Source organism: Typopeltis vanoorti, chromosome 22 (assembly GCF_054136105.1).
Source record: "Typopeltis vanoorti isolate ZY-2024b chromosome 22, IOZ_Tvanoo_1.0, whole genome shotgun sequence".
NCBI lineage: Eukaryota > Metazoa > Arthropoda > Arachnida > Uropygi > Thelyphonidae > Typopeltis > Typopeltis vanoorti.
The window spans coordinates 87318819-87345040 of NC_143570.1; the positions used below are offsets into that span (position 1 = coordinate 87318819).

General features: G+C 35.5%; 1 protein-coding gene across 1 annotated transcript in view; it reads right to left on the bottom strand.

Moving 5' to 3' along the window:
* The window catches only part of LOC150094544 (integrin alpha-PS1-like), a 397822-nt gene that overhangs the window by 160725 nt on the left and 210875 nt on the right, over positions 1 to 26222 (bottom strand). Inside the window, exons 9-11 of the mRNA XM_090412091.1 lie at positions 25865 to 25953; positions 16812 to 16951; positions 11325 to 11426 (exon numbers count right to left, since the gene is read on the bottom strand). Coding sequence (XP_090268217.1) covers positions 11325 to 11426; positions 16812 to 16951; positions 25865 to 25953 — 331 coding nt within the window. The remainder of the gene's footprint in view (positions 1 to 11324; positions 11427 to 16811; positions 16952 to 25864; positions 25954 to 26222) is intronic.

The window sequence follows — 26222 nt, forward strand, 5'->3', positions numbered from 1 at the left end:
AAATATCAAATGGCAGATTGAATATGTGAAGAAGAAGTGAAGAACATAAAAGCAATTTGGAGTCAAATGGGTGACAAGAGAAAAAAAAGAATTGCAGATGAAAAATAGATTATGGAAGACATAAAGAGAAAGGAGAAGAATATTTGCATGAGGAATATAAGGCTCAGGCTAAGATGGTGATTGGTTTTGTAAGGAGAGAAAAATTTAGAATATGAAAGGAGACAAATATTATAACAAGGATTTTTTTTTTTTTCTATGTGGCAAGCAAGAGGAAAAATGACAGTGGATTAACTTGATGGATGGAGGTAGAACTTAGGTGACCAATCCTGAAGTATTTAATCATCACTTTATTAGAGCGTTCCATCCTGATACAACAGGCTTTATTCCTAGAAGGATAATGAGTAGTGAAGAGTCAGAAGTGAATCAAGAGGATGTATTCCAAATACTGAGTAAGATGTGGGGGAAAGCACAATAGAATTTTAACATGCGTTTTAAGGGAATATGCTGTGGAACCAACCATGCTATTAACTTAGTTGTTTAAAGAGAGTCTTACAATGGGATAGGTTCCTGGAGAGTGAAAGGAAAGTAAGATAGTTGCATAAAGAGGTGGTAGAATCGAAGTATCGAACTATAGGCCTGTTTGCTTTCTTGTGTAGTTAAAATTTGGATGAATTGGTAAGAACTCATATACAGAAGGGGGCAGTTGAGGACAATATTATTTATGCCAGCATGAATTTGTTAGAGGGTGCTCTTGTTTTAGTAATCTGATTACCTTTTACAATTGAGTAAAAAAAGCAGTGGGTGAGGGTAAAGCATACATGTTTTTTTGGATTTTTCAAAGGCATTTGACAGGGTGCCACACAACAAGTTAGTTTTTAAGTTACAACATATGGGTTCGGATATCAGGTTTGTAGATTACATTGGCGACTGGTTTTCTGAAAGATATTAGAGAGTTATACAGGGTGTTCGGGATAAATTTGACATATTTATAATTAATTATATTTTTCCGTAAGTTACATGTATTAACACACACTTCTCTTCATTTAAAAGTTTGGACCCTTCTTCATTCATATACAAGATGTCAGAAAGGATGGATAGCTGGAACCCACCTGAATCATGGAAGAGAATAACTTGTATCATGATGATTCGTGCCCGCCATCAAAATAAGGATATTACGACTGCTGCCCAATGCTCCCTGAATACAGTAAAAACAATCAGGCATGAACTAGAGACTTGCAATGGTGACTACGAGGATGTAGCAAGAAGAAAGATCCCTAGCAGACGATCTGATTGCGTTCGTACAGCAGAATTCCTCACAAATCTGCAGGAACAGGTGTTGAAGAACCCTGGCATTGGAATTCGGGATTTGTTCGTGGAGTTGCTAACTGTAGTCAAGCCCTGGATAACAAGGGTAGCCAATGGTAGGCCGTATGTATGGCAGCAGGATTCGGCCCCTTGCCACACCTCTGGGAAAAGTCAAAAATGGTTGTCTGAAAATTTCTACGACTTCACCAGTCCAAATGTTTGGCCTCCAAACTCCCCAGACCTTAACCCCATGGATTATTTTGTATGGGGCGGAGTTGAAAAAGACACCAATCGCACTTCCAGTAATACAAAAGCCCAGTTAATGGATAAAATTAAAACAGTTTTTGCGGCCCTTCCCAGGGAGACTGTAGCATCAGCTTGTTCGAGGTTCCGAAGCAGAATTGAAGCTGTGATCGATGCTAATGGTGGTTATTTTGAGTAAATCTTGTTGATAGTATTGTAATTAACTCTGCCTGTAATGTTTTTTTGTCAATTCATTAAATTTAATAAATACAAAGAAGATTTTCTTTTTCCTTACGAAACTGTCAAATTTATCCCGAACACCCTGTATATTGGAAAGCAGCATCAGGTAGTAGGAAGGTTAAAAGTGGTGTTCCACAGAGTAACTGGGACCATTATTGTTCAATCTTTGTCAATGATATAGTCATAAAACTACAGGGAGATATTCAGCAGTTTGCAAAGATTATATTAAGCCTGGAATGGTAATAATAATAATATTATTATTATTAATATTATTATTATCTAGTACTATTATAATAATAATAGTACTAGAAAGGCAGGCCAAATGAATGGAGATATCAGTTTAATGCAACTAAACATAGGGTTTTTGAAATTTGGGATCCACAGATGGGATATTTCATACTCACTTGGTGGAGTTATACTGGAAAAGGTGGAGGAGCCAGGGATCTTGAGGTGATTTTTGATAGAAATATCAGGTTTAGAGGACATATTGCAAAGGTTGTGAAAGCACCAATGAGAATTGCTACAATATTGAGGACATCGACCATGAGAGAAGTGTGGTGGTCACATTGTATAAAGCTCTGATCAAATCTGGACTTCTTTGCTCAGATCTAGTCACTGGGATTTGATGGGGATGAAGTAACTTGGAAAGAGTGCAGAAACAGATAAAAATTTGAGTTTGGTGGATAAAAGACAAAGGGTTGGGGGGGGGGGGGGGTATATGAAAACAGTTAAGCTGTTGAAGGGTTATTATCATATTAACACTGAGATTTTTCCTATAATAAAATGAGGGGAAAGAAACAGGGACAATGGGCCATCCCTGGTAAGTTTCTGGCATGGAGAGTGATAAGAGCATGCTCTTATCACTCTCCATGCCAGAATGTCTCTCCATGGAATGCATTGCTTGAGAGGATAGTGAAAATGCAAATGGTGGATGAGTTTAAGGAGTGGAGGATAGTCTTCATATTGACTTCCCATGATGCAGCTTGTGATCAAATATTTATTCCTCCCTTTTATCATAAAAATTTCTTTGAAGTTACACACAAGATTTCTGTATAAACCAAGTTTTAATTACATGCAAAAGTCTCTTATCAAGGAAAATGCACTCAGTATATTATCGATACCTGAGGTAGAAAAAAGCCATTAAAAACCAGGAATGCAGAAATCCAGCTAGCATTGGATGATATTCAACAGCAAATATTCGAATGTAGAGGTACAAGAGCTCTACAGTGGAACACTGCACAAGTCTGATATTGCCTGATCAAATCAGAGGTGATTGAAGTAGTTTTCATAGAACCCATTCTAGTAAAGAGGAAATAACGCTGAATATGAATCTTAAAAGAGGCATTCCCTTACTACTAAGGAAATTCCTCTGTAAGTGTTCCTTAGTATTACCAAGCATTCCAGATAACATCTATATGGATCATATTTTGAAGGAAAATGGCATTTAATCTGGTATTAAAACTGGAGATGTTAATCTCAGCTCTCCTTTATGCAGATCGTCTCATATTCCTAAATAATTCCAGTATGTCAGGTTTGCCTTACTAAACTGAATAACTGCTGTAATGAATTTAAGAAAATCAGTAATAAAAAAAGACAGACTATGAAAATAGGCAGGAACATGGCAACATCACATGTCTCCTGAAGGAGAAACTACAGAACAAGTAAAACATTTTTATTTTAGCACAAAATTTAGTGAAGATGGCAAATTAATATGGATAAACAAATAAACAACAGGATAAACAAATCTGATATGGTGGGGCATAAATGAATTGAATAAATGTATATGAAATGAGAGAAATTATACAAAACACTCAACTAACCATATACACCATGTTGCCAAAAGTGTCCAGACATCCCTATAGCTCTATGTTGCCTTGTCTATATGATGCAGATATGTCATCTGCAACACTATATAAGCATAGACACATGGGTATTAGCAGTGTAAACATTCTTTGCCTTCAGGACGAGTGGACGAAAAGAGTTGGGTCCATTCGAACATGGTATGGTAGTTGAAGCACATAAGTTCGATCATTCAGTCTGAGAAATTTCTGCCACATTGTGCATGAAGCGGAAATGTGGTGGATCCACCAAAGCCCTGTCCTGAACTGGTAGGCCCAAGAAACTGACACATCAGTATCAGCAAACTCTCAAGCATGGTGTCACAGTAAATTATCAGTTGATCAGTCTTGGCAACTAACACAAATGATTTCTGCATGAGCTCTGAAACAGATGCCAGTGACAGAACTATTCACAGGAAGTATTTGCCCTTGTGTTTCATGGTCATAGTGCAGCACACAGGCTGCCAAATGCCTGGCACCATCTGGAATGGTGCAAACAACACCATCATTGGACTGTGGATCAATGAATCTCAGTATATGATCTGGCAATCCAATGGATATGTCTGCACCTGGCAGATGATTGGAGAATGATACTTACAGGAATGTCTTGTATCAACTGTGAAATTTGGAGACAGCTGCATAATGGTCTGGGGATGTTTTTCCTGGCCCATCAGTTTGTGTGTCATGATCTTTAAGCCAATACCCACCATGACATTTTGGACAATTCTGTTCTTCCACACTTGGCAAGAGTTTGGAATAGGTCCTTTCCTGTATCAGAACAATAATGCATTCATAGTGAAGAATTTATGGAGACACAACACACGTGTTAGAATAATTACTTTACTTAACATTAGGAAAGTAACATTTGACGTTTCAACCTCTGTATTGAGGTCATCATCAGGAAAAATACATATGTATAAGATACAAGCTACATTACACTGCTCTATACAAAGGTATAATGAATCTAGATGCTTGTTAATCTTTTAACCTAGCCTGACCTCTTGTGGGGAAAGAAAAAATTAATAAATAAATTAAAAATAAATAAAATAAAAAGATAAATAAAATTTTTAAAAAAATTAAAAACGGAGCTGCATTAAACATTTCTAAAGTCCTCTCAACATTGAGGTTTTCTTCTGGGCTTGTTCTGGTTATTAGAAGGTTGCAGATGGGTCCTTCATATTCTTGGAATGATTAATCCATCATTTTTGTTGAGGTTTGGATAATGTTTTAGCATTTCACAAGCTTCTTTGAATTTTCTCTCAAACCAGGTTTTGGTGCAGTGTAGAAACTTGGTGCCTTTCCAGTCGATTCTGTAGCATGTTTGGAGTGTGTGGTCTGATAGGCCTGTTTTACCATAGTGGAGGTATTTACTGTGCTGTTTGTGTTTGTCTTTTCTGATTGGGAGAGTGCATTCTGTTTCCCCCTATGTAAGGTAGGTTGCTGGTACATTGGATTTTGTAAACCCCTGGGTGGGTCAGGCATCAAAGAGGATCTTTGGAAGAGCTAAGCAAATTTCTTAATTTCCTAGTTTTTGTGTTGGGCTTTGTATTCCAATACAAAAACTAGGAGTCATCAGCATCCTCAAACATAGGGCCCTAACAATTTGCTCTAAAGAACAAGCTCTAAACCAAGAATTCGAAATTATTACCAAACATGTGTAAAAAATGGCTAAAAAACGGTTCATAAGATCCTCTAAAAATACTACTAAAAACAAAAAAGATTACAAGAATGCCATACCCTATATTAGATGTATTTCAGAAAAAATAGACAGAACACTACTTAAATATAACATACGACTACCTTCAAACCCCCGACAAAATTAAGAAATTTACTTAGCTCTTCCAAAGATCCTCTTCGATACCTGGCTCACCCAGGGGTTTACAAAATCCAGTATACTTGCAACCTACCTTACATAAGGGAAACAGGACACACTATCCCAATCAGAAAAGATGAACACAAATAGCCATACTATGGTAAAACAAGCCTATCAGATCACACACTCCAAACATGCAACAGAATCGACTGGAAAGGCACCAAGTTCCTACAATGCACCAAAACCTGGTTTGAGAGAAAATTCAAAGAAGCTTGTGAAATGCTAAAACATTATCCAAACCTGAACAAAAATGATGGATTAATCATTCCAAGAATGTGAAGGACCCATCTGCAACCTTCTAATAACCAGAACAAGCCCAGAGGAAAACCTCAATGTGAGAGGACTTTAGAAATGTTTAATGCAGCTCCATTTTTAATTTTTTTTTTATTTTATTTATCTTTTTATTTTATTTATTTTTAATTTATTTATTAATTTTTTTCTTTCACCACAAGAGGTCAGGCTAGGTTAAAAGATTAACAAGCATCTAGATTCATTTTACCTTTGTATAGGCAGTGTAATGTAGCTTGTATCTTATACATATGTATTTTTTCAGATGATGACCTCAATACAGAAGTTGAAATGTTGAATGTTACTTTCCTAATGTTAAGTAAAGTAATTATTTTAACACGTGTGTTGTGTCTCCATAAATTCTTCACCATGAATGCTGACCACTGTGTAACCTTAAAAGAAAGTGCAATAATGCACACCTGCTCACAAAACAACGGCTTTAGCTGTGTGGTTCAAAGACATGGAAGTGGAAGAACTAAAATGGCCAGCCCAAAGTCCCAACCTCAACCCTATTTAACATCTTTGGGATGAGCTGGAATGAAGGCTGATTGCCAGACCTACTCACCCAACTAACACTCATCAGTTTTTCACTATACTACAAAAGAAATGAAAACTAACTCCAGCAGCCATTTACCCAAACTTAGTGGACAGCCTATCCTGAAGGGCAATGGTTGTAATAGCAGCAAAAGGAGGTCCGACCTCATATTGACAGCAATGCTATTGCAAGAGGAAATGCAAACAGTTGCTGTCTGGACACTTCTGGAAACCTAGTGTACAAGACAGTGCTCAAACCAATTTTAAATTATGAATCTGAAAGTTGGTTTAAGAAGAAAACAATTGATCAAATACTATAGACATATGAGAGTTCTCAGAAAAATTGGGGAGCAAGTCGACAGCATCAATGGTAGATGCAAAAACATGCACCTGGCATCATGAAGTAAGACCAAAACACAATCAGACAATACTGGAGTCCTGACGAATATCAGACTAATTTGGATGAAAATTGTTGAAAAGTTACTAACCACATAAACTTATTCTGTGGTACTATCATAGCATATTGTGCTCTTAAATATACATATCAGGAAATTTTATGGTGACTGTTTGGCTGAATCAATTCTTGTGCTGAGAGTCAGTTTTTGAGTGACATGCAGCTATCTCATGTGATTGAAACTTTTGTTTTTAATCTTTATAGTTACAATCAGGGTTGCTTAAGGGTCAAAGCCAAATAACTGGTAAGAGACCTCCACAAGACATTTAAGGAATGTGGAGAACTGACTATAGCTTCTGAACTAATATCCGGTCCTCACCTTTATGTTGTGTGCCCCCTTAGTGGGTATCTACTGGGTACTGAACAAATGAGGATGGGCTGGCAATTTGGGACTTGGCAAACCAAACTGTACTTTCTACTGGCTTAAACCAAAAATACCTATAACGGTGTAATGTGATAAGATTTCATGCCAGTTGCGCCATCACATGGTTAAATAAAGTCCCACTGTTTTCATTAGGGAACCAGGGAAAACTATGAAAATCTACTGGAACAAACTCCAACTCAACATCTAGAGGAACAAACTCAATATCAGAAGAAATGAGGAGAGGAACCACCAAATGTAAGGAATATCAATGGAAAGGAAACTGAACTTTATTGAGTCACTAATGACTCAAAAAATTCCTCCACAAAAAAAAAAAGGTGGTTCTTGTTGGAGATCTAAATAGCAGCATAGTAAACGAATCTCACCAGATATATAGAAACATCTTGGGAAAATTTGAAGAAAAGGGCAAGGGTAATAATAATAGTATCTGCTGAAGATATAGGCTACTCATACCTACCACCATGTTCCAACATAAAGATATGCACAAATTCACATGGAGAGAAGATAAAAAATAATAATAAATAAATAAATAATAAAAAGCTTCATTGACTATATGATTGTTAATAGTGATTGTTAATTTGTGGTGGCTCAGGATACAGGAGTCTACAAAGGAATTGAAATTTGAAGTAACCATCACTCAGCTTTGAACAACATAAAAACTAAATATTACATTGAAAAGAACAGTATGTAGGAAAAAATTTAAAAGAATTAAAGTTCAGCAGCTTTTATAGATAAACTGTGGACTGAACTATACAAACATTATTGAAGAAAAAATGAAGCAGTTCAAAAATAAGAACCAATTCTTGAAGTATCAGTGGCAAGCTCTGAAGAAAACAGTGACTGATTCAGCTAGACAGGTATGTTGAAAAATTATCTGCAAGGACAGAAAAATAACACCATGGCAGACATTTAAGAAGTTAAAAATAAGAAAGCATACCAAAAGTTACTAGCAAATAAGTCAGAAGATCCCCTAAAAGAATACAGAGAAAAATGCAAGAGAGCTAAATTCTGCATTAAAATAGCTAAACAAAAGTATGGATCAAAGGCAGGAAAGACTTCAGAAGATAAATATAGAAGATAAATATCAGAATGTTCTGGAGACTATTGAAAAAAAATTAGAAATGGAAGAACGCCAACTGTAAAAAGAATCAGAGATTTTTCTTACATAATGAAAACTGAAGATAGAATATCTTAGATGTCTGGAGTAGTTACTTCTAAAGTCTGTTAAATGATACATACAGTTGCAGAATAGTAGCAGAAAATTTTCAATAGAAATGCAAACAGGAATACATATCAATACTTGAAGTAAAAAAAAGTAATCAAAAACGTGAAATATGGAAAGGCAGCTGGAGTTGATAATATTTGACCAGAAATGCTAAAATATGGAAGTATAGAGATTTTGAGTAGCTACACTAAATAATTCAGAGGGCCTGGTCAGAAGATCAAATTCCAGGAAGATTGGAGTAAAGCTCTCATAGTTCTCATCGATAAATAAATGAAATAAAGCTGAACATGAGAATTACAGAGAAATTTCTCTACTAAGTATTCTAGGTAAGATTTATGCAAGCATACATGAAAAGAAGTTGAGAAAGATTGTAGAAGAGAAACTTGGAGAACTAGCTGGGATCAGGTGAAATAGAGTGTCAAGTCAGATTTTCACTTTACAACAAATAGTTGAGAAATCATGGAAATATGTCAGTCTGGGAATCATCTTTCCCTGAAGATTACCAGTTTAAGTTTAAACAAAAGCCTGTTTATTATTTATTTATTTTATTTTTTTTTCTTAAGAGGAATCTTAAAACCTCAAAATTTGATACCTAGTGGAATAATAGATACAAATAGTTATACTGTCCAATTCTGCATTTTTCAAATATCTTATCATTCCACTGGAAACTATCTGCTATATAATAAGTTTATGTTTTAGTGTCAAGGCTGGAGAATTCAAAATTTCTGTCTCCATGGAATCCTGGAAATAATACAAATCAAATTAAGCACTGATAATCAAATCATATGCAATTAAATAGGAATAACATGAACTTCAAGTCAAAAATTTCTAAATAACTTTATTACATTCAACTAAATTAGCATTAAAATCATCATCAATAACAGAATACAGATTCAAATTACTTCTCAATATAAATTAAATGTTGGAAAAGAAGCAAAGGAAGAAAAAAATGAAATCATTAATGCTGTCTGAAAATAATATAAAATACATCTATTATCATGATATGTTAGAAAAGAGATATTGAAAACAAATAGTTTAGAAACTATTGTTTTCAACAACATTCAAACTATTTTAAATTTAAATGTTACTTTATTATCATTATTACCCAAGACCCCATGGAGTCAAAGACTCATCTGGGAGGTCCTTTTATCACACACACAGCTCATCATACCATGCTTTGAACACATTCAAACTCCCTGCAGACACCACACTCTCAGGCAAGGCATTCCAATCATTTACAACTCTGCACGAAAAAAATCAGCCTCTCACTCCCCTACTCACACCTTCTTTACATACAGTTTCCAGGGATGACCTCTGGTTCTCCCCTGATCTCCCACTATTTTCTGTAGACCTTCTCCAGCATTGATCCTATAACAACCCCTTACCAACTTGTAGGTCTCTATCATATCTCCCCTCTTCCTCCTGTCCACGAGACTGCAAATTGCATCTCCTCAATCTTTCCTCATACTCGACATTTCAGAGGTCAGAAACTACCTTAGTCAGTCGCCTTTGGACCTTTTCCAACATCTCTTCATCCTTCTGAAAACCAGGTGACCAAATCTGGGCACAACAGTCCATGTGAGGCCTGATCAAAGCCTTGTACAATGGAGCAAGAATCTCCCTACTTCTACATGTCAGTGTCCTCTGCATCATCCCAGGAGCCTTTGTGTTGTCTTCACAATTTTGGCAATGTGTCCACTAAATTTCAGATCCTTATCCACTATCATCCCTAGATCTCTTATTTCTTCCACCTCCAACAATGTATCCTCACCAAGCATAGATTCTGCATCCCATCTTTGTTTTCCAAATTTTAAAACCTTACATTTTGCAACATTGAACTCATATCCCCATTTCTGTGTCCAATCACTCAATTTATTCAAGTCTTCCTGCAAGGTCACAACATCCTCACTACTCTTCATGGTTCGTCCCACCTTTGCATCATCTGCAAACAACTGAATATCTCCATCCAAATCTTCACCTATATTATTAACATACAAGTTAAACAGTAATGGCCCTAAAACAGATCCCTGAGGCACTCTGCTAGTGACTTTCCTTTTCCTCGACATCGCTTCCCCATACACAACTTGTTGATACCTATCAGATAGCCAATCTCCAATCCAATGCACCAATCTAATATCCAACCCCATCTGCTCCAGTTTGACTATCAATTTATCATGAGGTACTTTATCAAAAGCCTTTGCGAAATCCAAGTATATCACTGTGTATCCTTCTCCTCTGTCCAAAGAAGCAGTCACTTTATTGTAATAAGTAGATTACCTAAAACATGAACTCCCTTTAGCAAATCCATGCTGTCCATCAAAGATGATACCATTGTTGTCAACCCAACTCTGGATCCTAGTTCTCACAAGCTTCTCCAATAACTTAACCTGACACACAGATAGGCCTATAGTTTAATGCTCGAGTTCGATCACCTCCGTTATGAAGTGGCACAATCTTGCCCTCCTTAGGGACTTGACAGAGTGCAAGACTCGTATTAAAAAAATATGTCAAGACACGTGTCAACTCCCTGGCACATTCCTTCAGAATACGTGGCAATATACGAGTATTATCAAGTCCCACAGCCTTATTAGCATCTAGTTTACTCAACTCCCTATATACACCTCTTGCTCACTTAGAGTCAGTCTCTCCTCCCCAACATCTACTCTTCTCAATCTCTCCATGAAGTCACATTCACAAGATTGAAAGACCTGTATGAACTGCTCATTAAGTATCTCCACCACACATTCTGCAACAGCTGTCTTTATACCATTTTCTCCAATCAATGTCATCCTTCCATAATCATTCTTTCTTTTGTTATCTTTATCTCTAATAAAAGCCAAATTATAATCTTTATCTCTAATAATAGCCAAATTATAATAAAGTAATGCAAAGAGTTTGAAACTGTTAATAATCAGATTAATAAATGAGTTAAAGATACATACCAAACATTAGATGAATTATCTACCTTACAGATTTTGGCATCAGGATCAATATTAATATTAGTTCCATTAACTGAAGTAATAATATCTAGTACTGGTCGAGATCTGAAAGATAAAATCTCAATAAAAATATATCTTCAGTGAAATATCAGCTTACACACTGTAATGCAGTAAGTTGTAATTTTTATTCTTTACTTTATACTGCAGAAGTAGTAATGATAATTAAGGTAATTTTTTTTAAATATGAAACCCATCTATAAAAGGCAATTGGCCTATAGTCAACATTATCAGTCATTTTCTGTCTCCTGCTGTACAAAGGCATATCTCAAGGTCTTCCATTCTGTCCTATCTTGAACTTTTCAATGCCCCTGAATTCCAGCAATCTCTTTCATTTCATCTCATATGTGTGCAGAATCAAGAGAAGAAGTGGCAGGTAAATTGGAAAGATGGAGTAAAGTACAGGAAGAGAGGTACAAGGCTCAGCAGAAGTAAGACAGAGTACATGTGTTGCAAAGGGGATGGCAGCCAAGAGGTAGATCTAGAGCTGGAAGGAAATGTCATCAGGAAGGTTAGTGACTTTAGATATTTAGGTTTAACAGTAAAAGAGGATGAAGAGGCTGAGAAAGAAGTGGGATGCAAGGATACAAGCTGGATGATGGAGGAAATGGAGAGAGATGGCTGGAGTGCTATGTGATAAGAGGGTGCCGGTCAATCAATAAAGCAAAAAATATGCAGGACAGTGGTGAGACCAGCTATGAGTTATGCTATGGAAATCGTGGCCCCGAGGAAAAATAACATTAGTAGGATGGAGGTAGCACAGATGAGAATGCTTAGGTAAATGTGTGGTGTGACCAGAAGGGATCGTCTGAGAAATGACTATGTAAGGAGAACGGTGAAAGTTGCAAACTTAGGAGCATAGATACAGGAGGCAAGGTTTGAGATGGTTTGGTCATGTGATGAGGAGGGAGAATGAGGTATTTGGGAAGAAAGATCATGCAGATGGATGTGCAGGGGAGGAAGAGGAAATACAGGCAGACAAAGAAGAGATGGAGGGAGCTGGTGGAGGAGGATGAAGAACTTAGATGTGGTTAGAGCTCAAGACAGGAGGATGTGGTGGAGACTCGTTAAAAACAGTGACCCTACTTAAGTGGGATAAGCTGAAGATCAATTTCCCAGTGTTCTATATGTACTGTGTACTGGATTCTTAGTTATGTATTTATTATATATTATTTTTGTTTTGTCATTGTTTATATTTTTCACTTTCTGCATCTGATACACTGATCATTTTTTTTTTCGAGTTCTTCTGCAGCATTTTCATTATTATCATTATTATTATCTCTTAAGAACATTCTCATTATTATTTCTTATCTCATTATTATTTCTTAAGAACAATATCATCAGCAAAGTGTAAGTGATTTAGTTCTTTCCCATTTACTATAATTCCTCTATTTTTCCATTCTAGATTTTTAAAAATTTCTTCTGGAGCTGCTGTAAATAATTTAGATGAAATGTCATCTACCTGTTTAACTTCTTTTAAAGCAGAAACCCTACTCTAGAGATCAAATGTGGAACTATTTTCCAAGCCACTTGCGACATCTCCGAAAACCAGGGTGGTGACTGCACATTGGGCAATGAAATTCAACTTCCATTTAAAGACATTCACAGAACCGCTTATGCCTATGATACAATTCAAAACCACAGACTTTTAATAGTCAGTGAAGGTGATATAGAGATCCTACAGGATAATGTAAACTAGCAATGTGGACAAAGTATAAGGTACTAGTTTTAATGTCATCTACCTTAAAATTATGCACTTTAGGATGAAGGGATTCTAAACTGTGTACTGCTGTGATGGAGCAGAACTCCAAGAAACTGATGATGCCAGAGATTTGTGGGTGATTATGGGTAGGGAATTGAAGTTTAATTTATAAGGCATACGGGAAAGGATGCCAAATATAGCACATCGCATATATAGCACTTGATTGCTGAAGAACATGTTGACAAACAGGGATAATGAGATTATTATTACTTTTTATAAGGCTTTAATAAGACCATATCTGGACTACCACATTCATATCTGGTTGCATGGATTCAATGGAGATGAAATAGTGGAGAGGATTCAGAGGTGAGTTACCAAGAGTGTGATAAGTCTATGGAATGTTCCCTATGAGGATACATTCAAGGTCTGTGAGCTTCAAAGATTATTCAGTAGGTGAAAAAGAAGGAACGTGATAGAAACAGATGTTATTAAAGGAGTTTTATAGCGATGACACCGAAGAATTTTTTGCTACATGGCAGGAAGTGAGAGAACACAAGATTGCCTCTGGAAATTATGTAAGTGTGGTTAGAAAGGGTGGATTCGATTTAATAGGACTAGATCTTTTTTGCTTCAAGAGTGGTGAATGAATGTTACCAGAGGTGAGGTGACTGTGAGTGCTTCATAAGTGAATGAGTTCAAGGAAAGATATGAAGTGTTGTGTGAACAATGATCAGAATGGGATGACTGATTTGACTAAAAAATAATAATAATGTTAATGAAGTGTAAGCAGTTGATTACCGTCAATTATATCCACTGATATTTATAATCTACAGCAAACTCATAGGGACACTTAAGGAAAGTTTCTTTACAGTGATTGATTTGCTAAAGTAGATTTCCTATTAAATGAGGTTTAAAGGAATGAAAACAGCATAAAGAAATAACTAAACATAGGTTTAATAGGTTCCAGGTTCCAATATTTCATATTTGTCACAGAGGCATCTTCTGTGATACAATATAAAAAATGTACAAACAAATAGACAATAAGCAGAAGATGTTAGACTAGAAGCTTTAATGTCCTAAGTTGGGTGCCTTCTATCAGTACTAGTAGCTAGCTTTGGCTGTTGGGCAAGAGGTGTAAGAAATAATGTTTCCCAAATACTGTTAAGCTTAACACAACCATTGTTATTTAGATGTGTTTTTTTTTTGTTTCTTTTTTAAATCTGTTGCTGATTCAAAAAAGCTTTGCTGCAGTGAAGCAGCATAGTTTCCTTCATTTAATTCTGTGCAAGGCATCCAAGACATGATCAGCTAGACTTGACCATAGTTGTAAGAGTAGCTATATTTCTCATGTTCTTCAAGGCTGATGTTGACAGAGTTCCCATTTTTTCCATAATATTACAAGTTGCAAGAATAAATAAGGAACCTTGTATACATCTGGAACAGATAGAAGAGGGAGATGATCATTAGAAGAGTACATAATAGCCAGCTTCATAACATAAGTGGACGATGCGCTCTCCATTTGGCCACATGACTCAGACACATTAGACCTTTTCCTCCAACTTAGCACCTCAGAATTCAGTTGACTACAGAAAAAGAAAATAAGTCCGTCTTTTCTGAACACTCTAATCACACATCTTCCCAATAGTATTCTTTCTCTCTCAGAAAACCTACCCACGGTGGTAAATACATACACAAACTCTCCCACTGTCCTGGCTTTCCAACAATATGATATCATAAAAACCCTTGTTAATAGAACTTCAAACCTCTGTTCCAACCAGAATTCCCTCATGCTGACCTCTCCTTCATTTGCTGTACCTACCTTCCTGTAGAATGGCAAACAATACCATGAAGATTAACAAAATGGTTCTTGTTCCCATCATTTCACATCCTGCTCAACATGCAGATAATAGAAATAATAGCTTTACTGTGATCTGTGTGTTCATAGTAATACTATTATGACTACAGATCATAGTAATGCTATTATTACTATTCCTTATATCCAGGACACCTCAGAGGACTCGGTACTGACAGTACCCTTTGGTTGGAAGGATTTGGATTCAAACCCTCCATCTAGGATGTGAAGAATATTTATCAAGGCTATTCAATGAAGGTGAGTTAGCCAATACCATATGGAGATGGCAGGGTTTTCCTCCCAGAAACTTGATTTTTTCATTATGCAAAACAGATAAATTGGCCAGAAGAACACACACAATTTACAAACATAACACACTAGCCTTGTAGCCTTAGTTGATTCAGCTATAAATCTAAATCAAACAAATAAAACCTCAGAAAACATATCGATAAATTCAAAGAAATGTAATCTCTGCATTACTTTCAAATGCCATATGAAGCTAGCTGCCCTTATCCGTAGGAGAACATATAAGGGCAGCTTCCTCCTCATTCTGTTCTGGCTATATATAAGGTTCCTTGTTCTAGCAAATTATCATATTATGAACAAACTAGGAGATATACCAACATTTGCCTTGAAGAACATAATAAATATATCTGCCATCACAACTATGGTCTGGTCAGTCAGTTTTAGCTGACCATATCTTTTTTGCCATGCACAGAAAATCAAGACTTATGGATCATCACAGCAAATATAAACTTGAAAGACTTTCAAGTTTCATTTATTAACGGTTTTCAGCAGGAGTCATTAAACACAAAATAATTACTGTGACAAATTTGATTTTTACATCAAATTAAAAATTAGCAATGAAAAGACAAACTTTTCCAAAACTATTTCCCTATGAAAATATTGAAGGAAAAGGAAAGCCAGCTGCATTCACAAAAGAGAAACCTCAGATTAATTAATGAACTGTAGCTACTTTTCCAAAACTATAGCTAAATGATAAGCCACTGTTCAAACTTACTTTGCCATGTGGTTGGTGGTTAGTTATGTTACAAATAGTTAATCTTAAGACTATAAATATGAGAGTTCCGAAGAAAACTGAGGTGGGGGAGGGGAAGTCAACAGAAGGCATGAAATCACAGAAAAATGTTTAAAAGAATGCGTGCACATTCTTGATTAATAAAAATGAAGATATCAGAAAAAGAACTTGACAATTTTAATAATCAAGAATGTGCACGCATTCTTTTAAACATGGCAAATAATTCTGCAGTCTTTAGGTCTTTTCCCTTCCAAATTGGCAGGAAAAACTCAGAGAAAGGTCAAGATACATATGAATCAATATAGTCAGAGGGAGTTGGATTTGGAAGAAAATTGTTTATGCAAAACTAAGAATAATGATTGGTGGACTTATATGCACTAAAGGTCCACAAACTACCCAGATCAGCTTTCATAACTCTATTTTAGGATAAGGTATAATCTTATCCAAAAATATACATTGTTGTATGTAAATGGCACATGTTCTCCTGGCTGACTTTCCTGGTTCATGGTTTTCTTCTCAAGTTTTTGGGAATAAAACTCTTATATGAGAGTAGCTAACTCATCATCAGTTGAAAAGGCCTGATAAAGTTCCTCACATCCTGGACAGAATTTCAACTCAAGTCTTTCTAACCAAAAGATTTCATCAAACTGACTAAGAAGGCTCTTATCAGTGAGTGCCCATAGCTCAGTGAAATACTGAATGGAGCCATTGTAATAACCTTACTAGATTACAAAATTTAATAGTACATCAATAATTTCTGACTACCTTATACCATGAAATGTACTTAAATACACTGATGATTTTTAAGAAATGCAAACATATGGAACACAAAATATATACCTGAGTAAAATTACAGCATCACTTTCATAGGCTCCTACTAACAAATCAGAATATCCATTGTTATCCAAATCTATTCCTCCAGATAAGGAGTATCCAAAAGTAGACAATTTTTGCAAGGGAACATGTTTACTTTGAATTATCTGAAATTGCAATTTTAAACAAGGTAAAATATCAATGTCATACATAAACGAAGGATTTTATTTTAAGAAAAAATGTAGCCATTACACTTAAATGTTTAAAATTAAATACACACTTAAAAATGTTATGCATTAATAAGTAAGTAGTTATTTCTGAATTTGAATCAATGATAATTCATTTAAATAATCTGTAAATGAATTTACAGATTATTTCAATTACATTTACATTACAGACATTCAAATTACAGACACTTAAACATTTACAGAAACTTCTCAGCATAATATTATTAAAAAAAAGGTAACTTCATAAAATCAAGTATGCTGGTTACACAAAATAATTTTGGGCATTTAGCTATGTTATTTTATATTAGAAATGTAGATTCAGGTACTAAATTCAATGCACTGACTAGAATGAAAATATTTATTATTCAGGATCTCCACAGAATCACAAGACTCATCATCAAAAGTTCACTATAGACAATATAAAATATCATATCACTCCATAAACTCACCCACTGTGTGTAATTTCACTAACTTCTCAAGCAACTTGTTTCTTGTTCCTATTATTCTAAAGCTACGTCTCATCCTCTTACTCATTACTTCCTTTTGCAGCTTCAGGGAATAACCTCTTGTTCTTCTACAGTATATGAAATATTTTCAGTGTCAGTTCAGTAATACCTCTCAACAACTTAAATATCCATATCACCCTTCATCTTCTATCCACCAAACTCTGCAGGTTACATGTCCCCAATCTATACTTGAAACCAATATTCAACAGTCCTGATATCATTTCTTATCTGCCTTTGGTTCTACTCCAAGTTACTTCATCCTATCAAATCTGACCTATCTCAGCACAGTAATATCCTGATGTGGTCTAATCAGGGTTTTAATAATGGAACCACCACTTCTTATCTCTGCTGGGTCAATATTATTTTCAGTACTGTAGCAATCCTATGTGTTGTCATCACCCCTTTCATCTCTTAATTAATATTAACAGTGGCACTCTATCAAATGCTTCTGCAATATCTATAAAAATGGTTCACTGAACATACACACGTAACCACAGTAATAAGATTTTTAATAAGTAAATATTTCGTCCTAAGTATCATAGGATATCTTCAGTACAGTTAATTCAAACAATACTAGGAATTACATGCTTACAATGGAATCCTATGCATGCAGTAAAGTGTTATAGAATTAAATTAAAATATATCTGGAAAAAAAAAATAGATTACATTAAAATGAGATAACATATAAAATTATTTTACACAATTTAGGATGACAATTTCTCAGACTTTAGGGATAGTAAGAATGCCATTACAGTTCAAATTAGGTCTGTGACGTAAGACTTCATCACTTTTTTTATATAAACGTTCATGTTTATATGAAGCTCTATGTAGAAGTTTGGTTTTCTTCCAATGGATCCTATGGTTTGGGCTTTCAATTTTGTGTTGTGCGAGGCCAGATTTCTGCGGTTGGATGAGACGGATATTATCTTGATGTTCAGAAATGCGTTTGTTAATGGATCTACCTGTCTGTCCATAGTAGGACAATTTACAGGAGCATGGGACCTCGTACACACCCGGTAGCATTAGAGGTGAGAGTTTGTCTTTAGGAGAAGGTAACCAATTGTGGATTTGGTTGATTGGTTTGTAGGTAGCAGCCAATTTATATTTCTTCATAAATTTTTGAAACACGTTCGGAGATGCCTTTGACATATGGTATAGGAATCCTATGAGTTTCTTCTGGTCTAGGTTGATGTGCGGGGAAGTGACTGATGATTATTTGAGTTGTTTTTTGAGGTTGCAGTGTATTTGTTTCATAATCTAAAGTGTTAATCGAACAATTCCAATTATTAACTATTCAATCAATGTCAAAACATAAGCTGTAACCTTTAACATGTATTGCATTTATATAATGTTGTAAGCATTGTTATTAATTATAAACACAAACAAAATTTAATTTTTTCCTTCGGGGTGCTGCAGTGTCGCAGTGCTTATGTACGAGCAGCCACTGATGGATGGTGAGCAGAAGAATTGTAAATGTAGCATCCTGGAAAAAGTCTGTTTACGATAGACAGAAATGGAGATGGGACCATCTTCTTTTCTTTGGATTTGTACATCCAGGAAAGATATATACCCTGTGGAGATTCTTTTTCAGCATGAATTTGATGCGTGGATGAAGAAAGTTGAGTTTATTTAGGAACAAGTATAGTTTTTGTTCAGAATGACCCCAGATAGCAAAGACATCATCAATGTATTGTAGCCAGATTTTTGGTTTTGACCTCGTACACACCAGGTACAAGGTGTGTATGAAGTCCCATGCTGCTGTAAATTGTCCTCCTGTGGACAGACAGGTAGATCCATTAACAAATGCATTTTAGAACATCAACACCATAATCGTCTGATCAAACTGGAGAAATCTGGCCTTGCACAACACAGAATTGAAAACCCAAACCATGGGATCCATTGAAAGAAAACCAAACTTCTACATAGTTCTTCATATAAACATGAACATTTATATAAAGAAAGTACTGAAGCCCTATGCCACAGACCTAATTTGAACCGTAATAACATTCTTACTATCCCTAAAGTCTGGGAAATTGTCATGCTAAATTGTGTAAAATAATTTTATATGTTATCTCATTTTAATGTAATCTATTTTTTTTTTTTCAGGTATATTTTAATTTAATTCTATAACACGCTACACATAGAGGGATTCCATTGTAAGCATGCACCCTAACTGTATGTAATTCCTAGTATTATTTGAATTAACTGTACTGAAGATGTCCTATGATACTTAGGACAAAATATTTACTTATTAAAAATCTTATTACTGTGGTTACGTGTGTATGTTCAGTCAAGAATGCTCCACAAGTTTCATTATACAACAAAATATAAAAATGGTTATTTTTCTGCACAAGGAAAATGCGTTTTCCTTGTCAACAATGCTTTACTGAAAAATACAGATTACTGAAACATGAGTGCCCTATAACAAATCCATGCTGACATTCATAAATATTACCCTCATCTGTCCAATTCTGCATATAAGCACTTACCAATTACTGTATGCTGAACTTTAAATTTTTATCTATCACCACCCAAAGATCCCTTGTCTCATCCATTCTCCTCCCCTCACTCAATCTAGTTCCACCAATATAGTATACAGCCCATCTGTAAATTGCAGATTTCAAAATCTTACATCTAATACTATTAAACTAAAATCCCATTCATTTTTCCATCTTTCCAGCTTCTTCAAATTATCCTGAAGAGCCACAACATTGGCATGATACTATTAACTTCATATTATCCACGAACTGAAGGACTCCATATGATCTAGTGACAACATAAATGACAAATGTAGAACAACAAAGATCCCAGTACTGAGGCATGTGGTACACCATCTGTAAGTATCCCCTACTACTACTACTACTATTTGTCATATATGTGAGAAGTATTATTATTATTATTTTAACACCTCCAGGGAGTACGAAGACTCATCGAGGGAGGGCACCTGCTCTACAACTCTCTACACCACTCAATCCTCCAACTGACCACAACTACATCTACTACTGACCACCATTAGTATTTCCATAGACATCTCAAGCATCCATGCCCACGGTAGGATGCTTGTGATGAGAGGATGTGAAAGAGTTTTTGAAAGAAGCAAAAAAGAAGAGTGAGAGAGCAAAGTTTGTGAGTCTTCAGAAGATAAGCATCCTGAAGTGGTAAATGAAATATTTTTGAGGATATAGCACAAGGCAAAGCATGAGATTGAAAGAATGCAGAAACAACAGGAGTTTAGTTGAACTGAGAACAGAAAAAGACCAAGAGATCTGAAATTAAATAGAAAACTGTAAGAATAAAGGAGATAAAGTTGATGATTAATTTTAATGGTACAGATGAGAACACAGACTGATAAAAAAATAACTATTTATTAACATATTGCTGATATTTTGCTGGTATTCTATCCAGAATCTTCAGATGCATGTACAAATCCGAAAAACAGTTTACGTGAGACAACCACAATCTGGTATAACAATGGGATTAGCTTGAACAATTGTAACGTACAACACAAAGACTGAAGTCCTAATTAAGCGCCATCTATGTTGAAAAAAAATACAAACAGAGAAAGCAGGCATTAATTTGGTCTAAAGATGACTGTCTCCCAAATCTTTGGCAAATTTATACAGCCATACTTGCTGAGGATTGGAATATGTTTCAAGGCTTCTGTTAATTCCAGGAACAACCTCTCTGACTTATAAAAGCTTCTGTACAGCACTTTTGTTTTTTTCCAATCAATCCTGTATGTAAGGGTATCTAAAGAATGGCCTGCTAGACCTGACTTGCCATAGCAATAGTGCCAGATAAGAAAATAACTATTTATTAACTTATTGCCGATATTTTGCTGGTATTCTATCTAGCATCTTCAGAGCACAAAAAACAGTTTGTCAGAATATGCAAGAAAACCACAATCCGAAAAGTGCTACAAAATCTTGTTTCCCTGGTGCAAAAATTAATAATATTAATAATGATGTCAGAGTGCAGAAAGGGAAGGTGAAAGAATTTATTGTTTTTGGATGGAACTAATAACCCGAGAAGGAGAACAATGATAGATATGCAGATTGTGCAGAAGGGATGATGTAGAGTCTGTGGACCTATCATTTGAGTTTAATGGATGAAAAGATTTGTACAATGCTAATGGACTGTACTTAATGGATTTGGAGTTAAGTGTCCAGAGAGAGCTTTGTTCAATGAGAGTATGGAAGCACACAGTCATGAAAACTAAAGAAATTACGACAGATGCAGGTAAGTGTGAGTGTGTGTGTGAATGAACAAAAATATGCAGAATATGGTCTCTCAGAAAACAATATCAAATGGGATAGTCAATTCAGGATGTAAATGTAAGTAGGGACCTAAGGGGATGCTACAGTTTCTATATACTAATGCTAGAAGCATCAGGAATAAGAGGGAGGAATTTTTGGCATTGGTTAGTGCAACCATGCCAAAAGATATAGGCATTAGTGAGACTTGACTAACAGCAGATGACATAGTTACAGGGATATAATGTGATAGATTTGGTATTTTCAGGGAGGATAGATTAGACAGGAGGGAGATGGGATACTACTGATGATAGTAAATGCATTACAGCCAATAAGAGTAGGAGTCAGTTGGGTAGATAGCAGTTCTTTTGAGTCAATCTGGTGTGAGAAGGCAGGTGATTGAAGCCAATAGGACAAAATATAAAACTGGCTGCTGCTACAGGCCAGGAGGAACCAGGGATGATGTGGTAGATATGCCTCAGCAGATTAGTACAACACATGTAAGTTGAGTAATTATCATGGGGGGGATCTCAACTTCAGAGACACAGGCTGGAAGGAGGAAAGATCACATGGCAAGAAGGAAATGGAATTTATACATCATTTACTGAGAGATAATTATTTGAACTAGAATGTAACAGAAAGGAATCAGAGTACAAAATCTGGTTATAGGATCAGAAAACCTGTCCATAAGTAAGGGGGGGGGGAGCTACACTGCCTCCAATTGGGGAAAGTCATCATGTAGTTTTGACATGAGAGGTAGCGCAAAACATGTGGAAATTCCAGTTAAGGAGTATATGTGAAACTACAAGACAGGTGATTATCATACACTCAGGAAGCAGCAAAAAGTACCATGACATGAAGATTTGCAAAGGAAGGATGTTCACAGTGAATGGGGGGATAGTCAAGGGGGTATCTAGAAAAAGCATATCACACTGTATACCCAAAGTCGGGGGGGGGGGGGGGGCAGATAAATTGAGTAAGAGTTAGATGGATGAGTAGCATCATCATTAAGCTTGAGGTAAAAAAAATATTATGGACGCTATATAAGGAGAGAGATGACCAGCTAACTTATGAAGCAGTACCAGGAACAGGCAAGAAAGATGACCAGCATGGTAAGGAAGGCAAAATCAGATTATCAAAAAAATTAGCCAAGTAGGTGAAAGGAAATCTGAAAGAGTATTTTTGTTATGTGGCAAATAAGAGGAAGAATGACTATGGGAGGATAATTTTGGTTATAGGATCAGAAAACCTGTCCATAAGTAAGGGGGCGGGGGGCTACACTGCCTCCAGTGCATTTGACAGGATACCACATGGAACTAACTCTGCTATACAAACTGCAACAAAATGTTGAATGTAGATTTTAGTTATATTAAACTAAAGTTTTTATTTAAACACGGCAGTTGTCTCCATAATTTTCAAAAAATGCATATGGAAGGATAACTTTAATGAATGCAGATGGCAGAGATATAACAGAGGCAGACAAAATTGTTGAGCAACTGAGTGACCTGAATCTGAATGCAAATACAACTGTGGGACTGATATTTAGTGGGATATTGGCTAATGTTTTAAGAGAATGTGCAGGGGAATACCTTTGACTAGGCTGTGGTGATACCTTTGACTAGGCTGTTTAATTTAATTCTCCATCAAAATCCCAAGAAAGTGGAAGGAAGACAAAATAATTCCTTTGCATAAAGGAGGATCAAGTCTGTGGTAGCAAATTATAGACCAATCAGTGTCTCAGGAACAGTAGTAAAAATATTGGAAAAGTTGATCAAAAATAGAATTCAAGAATGGGTGGATAAGAATATGATACTTTATGAGGGGCAGCATAGCTTTCTGAAGGGCTGGTCATGCTTGAGTAATCTACTAACTTTTTATAATAGTGACACTTCAGCTGGATAAAGGGCATGGCTACACAATGATATTGCGATTTTGTGAAGGCATTTGACAGGATACCACATGGAACTAACTCTGCTATACAAACTGCAACAAATGGGGGATATATATGAAACTGGTGATATGGATAAAAGGGTGGCTGATGGCCAGATGCCAAAAAGTAATATATGGAGGAGCAGAATTTAGGAGAAGGCAGATGACTAGTGGTGTACTGCAGGGACTGTGCTTGGATCACTGGTGTTTATTTTGTACGTAAATGATATAGGAAATAATCTGAAAGGAAATAATCTAAAAGAGTTGAATGCAGTGCAGTACTTAATTCAGTTACTTGATGATGCAAAGTTGAGTATGGTAATAGTTAATCAAGGTGATGTACAGTGCTTGCAGGCTGATTTAAATAGGCTGACAGTATGAACAAAACATAATGGATGTCAATTTAACGTAGAAAAATGTCAAGTTATGCATTTTGGGATACACAGGTTATAAGTTATAGTGCACCACATTGAGGGAACTGTACTTCAGGAAATTGATGAAGTAAGGGATTTTGAGGATGGTAGTAGTAGTAGATAGAGAGTTGAAGTTTAGAGAGCATACTGCTAAAGTTAGCTATATTAAAGGTAGCTTACAAGATTCCTTGGTTATTGAAGAAAATGCTAGCAGAGATAAGGGAGTTATCACTCCTCTTTATAAAACACTGATACGACTACATCTGGATTACTGCGATCAGGTCTGGTCACCTGGGTTTCTTGGGGATAAGGAAGTGTTGGAGAGGATCCAGAGGTGAGTGGATCTTCCATCTTAAAATGCAAATTAATAACTTTTACTTTGATTTTCTCACTTGGCAACAAGTCTACAACATTTCACTCTTCTTCCACTATATATGAAGATGTAACATGTATGAAGAGGATATCTATCTCCATGCTAATTTAGTACTACACTGCATTCAACTCTTGTCTAGCAATTCATGCATCATTAACCTCTGTTTTATTCCTTTCTAATAAGTAACATTCCATATTCCTCCTATTTCGCTATTAAATATCTACTTACATCATTAATTCCCATCATATACTTCTATCAATTTAGTGAAAATATTACTGCTCAAAGAAGGGCATTATGAATGATTTTAATATAACATTCTCTCCTCATATGCATCCATTTTTTTTAGCTCTGATGTTTTATTGACACTGATACTCATCAAAAATATAAGGTGGATAACAGAAATTAAATTAGTGGTAAACTGTAACTGACTAAATATCAGCTTTTAAGCCAGTTACAGTTTATCACCAATTTATTATCTAACTTTTGTAGCTTTTCTCCTAAGTAATTCTGGTTCTAATAATATACATAAATCTGAATCAACATGAGGATAGGCTTATAAAACATAACACAAGCAGGAAGAAAGAAAATTATGTAGAGTGATATGAATTAAACAGATGTTAGTGAGAGGAATGTAACAGATATATACAGCTGACTTTTTCTATAATGAACTTGTTTAGACTCCTACAGGAATTGTCTTGCTGGAACTTTGTTATTGTGAGAGTTGATTGTACAGTAAACTCTCCTGTAAGAAACATTTTTCATCAAGGAGGAGAAGAGAGACAAAATGGTTTCCTTGACAGTTTTAAAAATGGTATTGTTGATTATCAAGGAAATAAGGAATGAATGCATTGTTAGAGAGAGAGAAGAAAGCATACAGCCAACAAATTTGAAAAACTACATAACCAAAAAATTATATAACCTGAAACTAAAAGATAATTTTCTATGTAATAAACAATTCAAAAAAGGGCAGAGCGATAATCAGTTTCAAAAGAGATGAGGTGCATGCTAGAATGGTATAGTACATATAAGGTTGACACATGTACATGATTAAAAAGTAACTTGATTGCTTATGATCAATAAAGTCAACTTTCCCAAATTTTTAGTAAAGAAACAGTTGTTATTCAAGTCTTAGTGTAGAAGGACTTCAGGATGCTTTATTTGAATGAGCACTCAACTTTATAATGGCATCTATGGAAAAGATGGGTCCTTGACTAGAAGATTCTATGCAGCACAGAATCAACACAGATCACAATCTTCTGGTTAAAGATCCCTATTTTCATTCATGTTCAGAATGTTATATTACAACCATTCTTAGCTAACATACTGTGTTTGTATTTAAAAGCACAATCATATATCTATTAATATTTAATATCACTTACCTGAGAAGGTTCTTTAATTATTCCTTTCTCTGATCCAAGATAAATATATACAGTACCATCCTCTTCATATGGAGCTCCAATAGCTAAGTCTAAAAATGGCAGGGGAAAAAAAAAATTAAATCCTATCATTTCTTAAATAAAAAAAATAACTAGCAATTCCCCTGCAAAAATATAAAGACTAATTATTTAATACAATTATGTAACATTTGGATGGGAAGAACCATGGGAAAACATCCACATCAACTGGACAAAATATGAGTTCAATTCTCATCACTGTAAGAAAAACTTTATATGAAAATTTTCAACTACAGCCAATCTCATATGGGATAGCAGAGTTTTCTGCTATCCCATATGAGAT